Source organism: Eurypyga helias, unplaced genomic scaffold (assembly GCF_000690775.1).
Source record: "Eurypyga helias isolate BGI_N326 unplaced genomic scaffold, ASM69077v1 scaffold771, whole genome shotgun sequence".
Taxonomy (NCBI): Eukaryota; Metazoa; Chordata; class Aves; order Eurypygiformes; family Eurypygidae; genus Eurypyga; species Eurypyga helias.
Window position 1 is genome coordinate 7,991 of NW_010228698.1, and position 8,463 is coordinate 16,453.

Here is an 8,463-nt window from a genome sequence, read left to right on the forward strand (position 1 = left end):
GTCCTTGGACAAAGGAAGAGAAGAAATAATCAGTACTGCAAGGAAAATGCACAGTTGCAATTATAAGGACTCAGATTAAGCATAAAGAATGGGATTTTCAAAATGGAAAACACCTGCAGTTCACACTGATTTCTGTTTTATTGTATGTTGTGGATATTTTTCTTAAAATAACCAAGTACTAGTTCTGTGCCAAAGCTTTCTGGATAGCTAATTACATCTCACTGTATGAAATGCTCATAATTTTGTATCTGCCAGGTAAAATATTATTTCAAGATAGAAAGTACTCAAAATATCCTAGGCGTATTAAAGCAGGCAAGAAAGCAGCTTTGTTCTGTGTCCTGTGGAGCCAGGGTGTCACAGTCACCTGGGGTTTTTTTAGGGGTCAGTTAAAACCAAAAGTCTGAATCTAGGAAGCTTTCCATAGATGAAAAATGTTGAATGGCAAAAAAATCTGGTCCAGCAATGTCAGATTATTCTTTAAGTAGATTCAAGTTGTCAGGAAGCCACAAACCCCCTTCTGTTTATTCGTTTAAAAAAAAAAAAAAGGTAGTATTTAATTCTTAAATTTAATTTAATTTAACAAACAAACATAAATGAGATAAGTGAAATAGCTGTTTCTTCCAGGGCAATAAATCCCTGACTGCTGTTTGAGATGGCACAGCATGTTAGTAACAACACAGGGTAACGCAAAAGAATGGGCATGAGTCACTGAACCAAGCAGGCAAAGGCAGTAAAGTTTTATATCCATGCCAGTCCTTAATCCTTTCAGAGCCAAAATGTTGGAAAACTTAAGCCGCCGTTTCGGTAATTAGCCAATTCATCCATGACATCAGCCTGGTGGCTCCCTGATGGAAGAAGAACTGGTGGTGAACTGTACGGAGATAAGCACAGCTGGCTATAACCAGGTGGACGTGAGGTGGAAGGCCGTAGGCTTGCAATGCACCCGGGTGAGGGTAAGACACCCTGCCTGGGAACAGAGCCCAAGAGGGAGCAGCGGGACAAGCACACACTGATGGCCAGGCAGGCTTTCGGAAGAAAGGTAAACACTGATGGATTTGCAACAAAAAGGAAGAAAAAAGCCATAGCGTTTGTGTAACTGGAGCCTCATTAAAAGTATTGTGGGAGCCCTGGCTGAATAGCTTCTGGCATTAGCCGAGCTCAGTGGGTGCTACAAGATGCCGCCACCAACAGGGAAGGACCCAGGCTGTCTAGGTGGAGCTGGCTTGCCCAGCAGTGGGTCATACGCATCGCTGTTTCTGAGCAAGGGCTGGCTGAGCTGCGGCACCGGTGCCAAACAGTGACCTTCCCCAGGCGGGCAGCTCTCCCGTCCAGCTGCCTACACCATACTGCATTTTGTCACATCTCTAATACCCACAGCCGACACAAGTAGTAAGTAGAGCTCACTCTCCAGAGTACAAACCTGGAACACCTCTGTCTCCCTTCTGACCCGGAGGTCCTTGGCTGCCTTCCACTCTGCTCGGCTCTCCCGCTTCCCCTTTGTCACCCACTGTACCCGGGAAACCTGCGGAGCCGTAGCCATCTGGACCTGTGGTGGAGTTGTTCAGAATTAAGAGGAAAGCTGAAATATTTCCACATATAACAATGTATCAGCATGGTAGCAGACATGTGTAGAGCATGTGGATTTACTAAACACGTGAGTAATGTTAATGGCTCATTGAAAAAATGGCCCGTAATGGGGAAAAAAAAGGCCTTGAGGCGCTAACTTCATAAGAGGAAAGAAATTACGATGGAAGTTGTAGTCTAATGCATCTGCGTGGCAGCACGTAGTGTATGAAGTTGTTTGCCAGAGCCCACAGTAATGATGCAGGTTCCACATCGGGCTTTGGATGACACAGTTAAGAAAGTCACATTGCAAAGATCTCACTAAGCAACCCCGCAGCCAACACCGTGTTGTGACTTTGAACCCGCAGAGTAAGGGTCACGCTTACCTGGTGATCCCGGCAAGCCTTTAGTGCCCGGCAAACCGTGCAGTCCACTGATTCCTCTTAAGCCAGGCAAGCCTGTTTTAAAATGACATTGATGATTATTGTAATGGTTTCTACAAGTCTGTATATATTCCAGGGCAAAAAAAAAGTTCAAATGCTTGAATAAATATTATTGTGTGTTACATTCTTGTGTATTATATGCAAATTAATTCATTACAATAAGCTTATTATGAAATAACACCACACCATGGTTTTGTGATTGGCAAATTTTGTTATTATCCAATAAACTCACTCTGAGATTTGTTTTTTTCAAAATATCTCTGATCTGTCTGGTAGCATGCCATTAGTTCCAGTCTTGCTGCCACAATTTCGTTAATAACCATGCAGTTTTCCAAAATCCTCAAACCAATTATGGCATAATTGGAGGCTCTAAATGTGATTATAATGAAGCTCTCTTTAGGAGAAACGAACTGCATGTCATTAAAAACCCCAACAAAACCCTAACAAAATGCCTAGTAGCTGCTGCTGCTGCTGTTACAGGTAAGATTTATCCCATCTATTTGTACCTGTCAGTGTTAAAGCATGATGTTAAAGCGACAGGTATTTCTAATCAATGGCCAGAACTCTGGAGGACAATTCAACCTTCACAAAAATAAGCATCTGTCTCTCTCTTCGCTGTCTGTCAAGGCAGCCTTCATAACCACATTAGCTTAGATTTGATGGAAATTCAGAAAGATGAATCTAACTGAAAGCAGGGCAAGTTCTGGCTATATTGTAGAAAACAATCTGCTTACTTAATATATTAAGGAATTAGGTGGCAACCAATGAAATGCTGTATCCGGTGATACAAACAGCTTAATTTTAAACTACCACCTGCACTTTGATAGCAGAATTGTGTCTGAGCCTTAAGTTATTTACCCTTAAAACCAGACGTTGGATCAGTTTGCAGTTTTCGATTACGATGTAGGGCAAGTATATTGTTTGCTATCTAACGACACATAATTCTAATACTATTTATTGCTACTGTTGGCTGCATTTAAAATAATTATTTGGGTTTTTTTTCCCCCCAGCTCTCATGAAAAATAAAAATGTTTCCCAAAAACTGCTTTCCTGGTTGAGACAGGTCATTGGCCGTTGCAGTGAGCTCAGCAGACATCAGTCTGTCAAAAGCCATAAATCAGAACACAACCACGTGGGTCTTCGTTAATGCACCTGGACTTCACGAGGAATAAATGTTTACAAGAGGGAACCCTGCCACTCTGAACTGCAAAAAACCCCCTTTCCTCTTCTTCATCCCAAAGCAACACAGCAAGTGCTCACACCGAAATGACTGGATAGCTGAAGCTGTATGAATACCTGCTTGTCCTGGTAAGCCAGGCCAGCCGGGAGTTCCCTTTTCACCTTGAAATCCAGTTGCCCCCGGGCTTCCTTGCTGCCCTGGGGGGCCGACCAGTCCTGGCAAACCTGCGTGACAACGATGAATCATTGTTCATGAGTGTCCTTAAAACCCATAGCCCAAAACCACAGACTTGTCCTGTCTTCATTCTCCCAGGTAGCAAAACGAAGGCTTTCCCCTTCTAATGTTGTGCGACACTGCACCACTCATCTGCGTGGCAGAAAACTGAAGAGAGCAAAGGTAGGAGAGGCAAGGTGGAACAGAAGGATTCATTACAAATCTCAGGTTACTGTCAATGTCAGAAATACAGCGCCCTCCTCTTACTGAAATAAAATTATTTCTATTGCCAGTTACAATAACTGATTTCCTTTATGTGCATCTCGTTTCCCCTTCTGCCACATCTGTTTCGCCTTTCAGACTGGAAAGCTCATCGGACAAGGACTGTTTCCCAGTGAGGTAGCTCCTGAAACTGCTCCAGTTTCGTGTGGAGTTTCTAAGACATATAATTATATGAGAAATGTGGAGCAAGTGTTCTGAAAGAGCATTTTCATGATCCTCCTGCAATAGGTCATGTTCTTAAGTCCTGAGTGTAGGGGGCCGGGGCCAAACCTGGCTTCGGTTCCCCAGTACTCTTGGACAGTCGGCCAACAAGCCTGGCTCAAAGGCTCCTGAGTAAATGGGTCCTGGGGGGATATTTACTTCATTTATGTCAGAAAAAAAGCATTGAAAAGCCCACCTCCTTGTAGTATTGAGACAGCATCAGGATACCTGAGTATGCCAGCAAAACAGCACTTTGACTGGATGCACAATCGCAATAAAAAAGGTAAAATTGGTATGAAGCAGTTAGGCTTTTGAAATTTCCTCTTAATAAGTTCCGTGAGTTCCATATCCTTTTCATGGCTCTTTACCAACTTAGAGAATGATCAACGTATTAAAAACCTTAATGACTTTCTTCTTTTGAGGGAGTTTTCTTTTTTTGGTTTTGGGGTTTTCTTTTTCTTCTTGAACAGTTTCATTCTTTGGAGCATTGAAAAGAATATTATACCTTCCTGTCCCAGAGAACCAGGGACACCCTGCGTGCCCTTGAGGCCTTCGATGCCAGGGAAACCAGGATCACCGCCTTCGCCTTTTTGTCCTGCGCCTCCTCTGGTCCCTGGAAAACCACAAAACCAGTACAGTCTTTTAATAACAACCTCGACGCAACCCTAAGCGAACAAGCGTAATGCGAAGTTGAGTATTGAACGGGTCCTTGCCACATAAAGACATTCTTCTAGCCTGGGTGCTTGCATAATCTGGGAGAATGAATAGCTGTCTACAGCATGCTGGCCAAACCATATTAAATTTGTTTTTAAAAGCACTCCCTAAATTACGTGGAGATGACACTGATGTTCAAGTGTGCTGTATGTGCAGGGAAATTTTAATACCCTACCCAACCCAATCCATACTTGACCTGACTCTGCTTCCCTATCTTCCATAATCATGACCTGATAGTGCTCCTTGTGTCATCAATGGCAAAAAATGACATAGCAAAGTTTACTGGAGTTGCATGTGATTCATGTTCGCTGCCATAACCGTACTTTCAGCTGAAGAGGTAAACGTTAGCACACACTCATTTCAATAAAGAAAAGATGAACCTCTTCAGGAGCTGTTGTGACAGCACAGGTTCAAGAGCCATCAAAAGCCCACAGTAAGCTCCCCCTTGCTTCCCCTGTGGACTTCAGTATGTGAGAAGTAACAAATGCAGGGCAACTGTGAAATTAATACCTGTTAAGCCTGGCACACCAACTTCTCCTTTAAGGCCTGGCATAATAGTTTCTCCCTGCTCACCTATTTCAAGCAAAAAATGAACACATGAGCAGTAAGGCTTTAAATTAAACAGTATTTCCTGTTGTTCTGAAGGAATTGCAACTTCCAAGGCAAAATTCAGTAATAATTATCTTTCTAGAATAAAAGAGGATTAAGTTAAAGAAAGGAAAACAAAGCCCCTAGAACAGCCACCCTCCCTCCCATGGATGGATTTACCTATGGACAGCACATGTTGCATGACATTAACAGTATCAACCTTTTCACAGCCTCCCGCATCTACAACATCATTCTGTAAGACTGTACAAAGACTCTTTAAGACTGAAGACCCCCTAAGACTCTTCAAAACTTAATGTTGAGCGTTTGATGGGTAACGAATGTAAAGAGTGCACAGGTAAGACAACACTCACCTACTTCGCCATGGGAGCCAGGAGTACCAAAATGGCCTGAAAACCCTGGAATACCCTTTTCTCCCTATCATATGATTGAAAACAGGCATCAGTTAATGAGGATTTATTCAACCTTCTAAGCAGCACAATTTGGAAATACTGAAAAAAGCTTATTAAATTTACCATTTTGGAGTTTCTGTAGTATTTTATAAATTACAGAGTCATTTGGCTGAAATCAGTTAAACCAAACCAGTACAAACCAGGGGACCAGTTATGTTTGCAAAGACTTAAGTCTGAAATTGAGAACATGCTGTTCCACATACATGGTATCGAGTCCTGCAGCCCTTGGTTAGCAAAAAGTCCTGTTGAAATCTAAGGGCAAAGCTACCTGAGAAAATATGCTGGTTTTGGCTCGGAGAGAGTTAATTTTCTTCACAGAAGCTGGTATGGGGCTGTGTTTTGTATCTGTGCTGGAAACAGTGCTGATAACACAGGGATGTTTTCGTTACTGCTGAGCAGTGCTTACACAGAGTCAAGGCCTTTTCTGCTCCTCACCCCAACCCACCAGTGAGTGGGCTGGGGGTGCACAAGGAGTTGGGAGGGGACACAGGCAGGACAACTGACCCGAACTGACCAAAGGGACATTCTATACCATATGACGTCATGCTCAGCATACAAAGCTGGGGGAAAAAGAAGGCATGATGGTGTTTGTCTTCCTGAGTAACCATTATGTGTGATGGAGCCCTGCTTTCCTGGGGATGGCTGAACACCTGCCTGCCTGTGAGAAGTGGTGAATGGATTCCTTGTTTTGCTTTGCTTGCTTGCATGGCTTTTGCTTTACCTATTAGACTGTCTTCATCTCAACCCACAAGTTTTCTTTTACTCTTCCAGTTCTGTCCCCCGCTGTGGGGGGCATGAGCAAATGGCTGTGTGAGGCTTAGGCACTGACTGGGGGTAAAGCACCACAGAAAGGAAAATAGTTTTTGGCTCTCTTAAATGATGTCTTAGTGTACTGTTAGGCCATTTCTAAGAGTTTATTTCTTACCATGTAACTTATTCTGCAGCCAAAGTGAATGACAGTGAATTACCCCCTAGGAGCCAAGATTCTTACTCTTTTACTGTTAGATGCATGACAGTGAGTAATTTATGGCAGTGGTACCATCAGTCCTGGGAGAAAGGGAAGAGTAAGGCCAGCATCAAGAATAAATTTTACGAACAGCTACAGCACCAAGGATCTAGAAGGAACTATCTGGTTCCTCATTGGCAAAAATACTGCACATGAAATTTAGATGTCTCCCAGTGAGAAAAGAAAGGACTCTGCTTAATGAACATTGGAGGGATCAAGCAAAAATATTTGATCTATTTAGTCAATTTTTATTGTGTTTTAATCTCCGCACTGTAGCTGTTCAGCACAATTTCAAGGGGTGAAAGCCACTCCCCAGAGAAGCTGAATGCCAGGCACAAGGACACCCTTATCCCCTCAGGGGCATGAACTCACCCTGCCTCCTGTGCTGCCAGGGAAGCCTCTGATTCCAGGAGGGCCAGCTGGGCCGGGATACCCCTTCAGACCTGTCAGTCCTTTTGCACCAATGTCACCTTTCACACCGGCCACGTAGCTGGGTTGCCCAGGGGACCCTGGAGTTCCTGTCTTTCCGGGAACGCCTGGCATTCCCTTGCTACCTGCAGGTAGGGAAGAAGGAAAATAAAGACGGCTTAAACTATTAAAGCTAGGAAGGTGGACACACAGCGGCTTGTGTGTGAGAAGTTTTCCTGCTTAGTGGGCTTCTCGAAACACGGCACCACAATGTGCTAGTATAAAAAGGCAGGACATGCACACAGTGTAACCCTGCAAAGCTCTCCTTGGGGATGGCTCTGAAATGCAGCCAGGAGCTCAGCTTTTGCTGTCAGAGACTTTGCTGGGGAGGGCTGCAGCACAGTGGTACGATGAATAGGGAATATTTAATACGGTAATTAAGACACTGATCAATAGTCCTCAATGTGCTTGCTTTGTTTTTCTGTGACCACTGACCTTTTAAGCCAAAAAATCCCTTTGTGCCCCTTTCTCCAACATCTCCTTTTTCACCTTTCACTTCCATCATCATGCTGGGCTTGAGCTTTGGGGGTTCTCCTGGGGGACCTTGGTCCCCACGGTCACCTAAAATGTAAAAACCCAACTGTGTTACAAAAAGTTAGTCTGTGGCACTGTGTTGGAAACAGCAAAGAGTGAATTTAGCAAGAAGGGATTAGTAGATAATCTCGCACAAGCTATGTAAAATCCACTTGCTTATAAAGTTACCTGTGTCAATACAGCGTGTCAGCAGAACAGTCACACATAAGAAAACACAAAAACTGAGTTAAAGTTTTCTGCATACAATCCTGGGGAGCTGGACCCAGGCTCCTCTGTGATAGATAATTTACCTCTCAGCAGATCCATTAGGAATCTGAATCTTTTCCCCAAAATACCTTACTCTTCCTGGGAAAAGGCTCCGTTGAGTTCTGAACATGCCCACAGGTGCCACTACGTGAGCTCAGCTGAATAAAGAGATGTCTGTCTCCAGCCTTAAACATGTAAAGATTCACGAAGAAGTAACCTTTCCCTGAGCCTGAAATCCAGACCGCTCAGCCAGAGGCCCATGTGTGAAATAGGCAGAAGAATGTCTGAGCTAAATTTACCATGTGTAAAATGTCTCTTTGCCTTTGTGTCCTTGTAAAATACTTCTCCAGATGTGAAAAACAAACACACTGGTACCACCCACAAGTGAATACCTTTAAAGCCACGTGAGCCTTGTGAGCCTTTATCGCCCCGAGCCCCCAACGGGCCAAATTCTCCTTTGCTTCCCTTGATGCCTGGTCTTCCTTTTAGGCCTGTCATGCCTTTGAAACCATCAACGCCAGGTGAACCTCTTGAGCCTTTAAAGGAGGAAGGGAC

The 8,463-nt window shown here is 43.8% G+C and overlaps 1 protein-coding gene across 1 annotated transcript in view; it reads right to left on the reverse strand.

Annotated features, from left to right (window-relative positions):
- COL4A2 (collagen, type IV, alpha 2) overlaps positions 1–8,463 on the reverse strand; it is a gene marked incomplete at both ends in the record, with an annotated part of 49,398 nt that overhangs the window by 7,322 nt on the left and 33,613 nt on the right. Inside the window, 11 exons of the mRNA XM_010159939.1 lie at positions 1–3; positions 963–967; positions 1,417–1,546; positions 1,950–2,021; positions 3,303–3,410; positions 4,388–4,495; positions 5,107–5,169; positions 5,556–5,619; positions 7,033–7,214; positions 7,564–7,689; positions 8,301–8,444. The exon at positions 1–3 is cut by the window's left edge and continues 105 nt beyond it. Coding sequence (XP_010158241.1) covers positions 1–3; positions 963–967; positions 1,417–1,546; positions 1,950–2,021; positions 3,303–3,410; positions 4,388–4,495; positions 5,107–5,169; positions 5,556–5,619; positions 7,033–7,214; positions 7,564–7,689; positions 8,301–8,444 — 1,005 coding nt within the window. The remainder of the gene's footprint in view (positions 4–962; positions 968–1,416; positions 1,547–1,949; positions 2,022–3,302; positions 3,411–4,387; positions 4,496–5,106; positions 5,170–5,555; positions 5,620–7,032; positions 7,215–7,563; positions 7,690–8,300; positions 8,445–8,463) is intronic.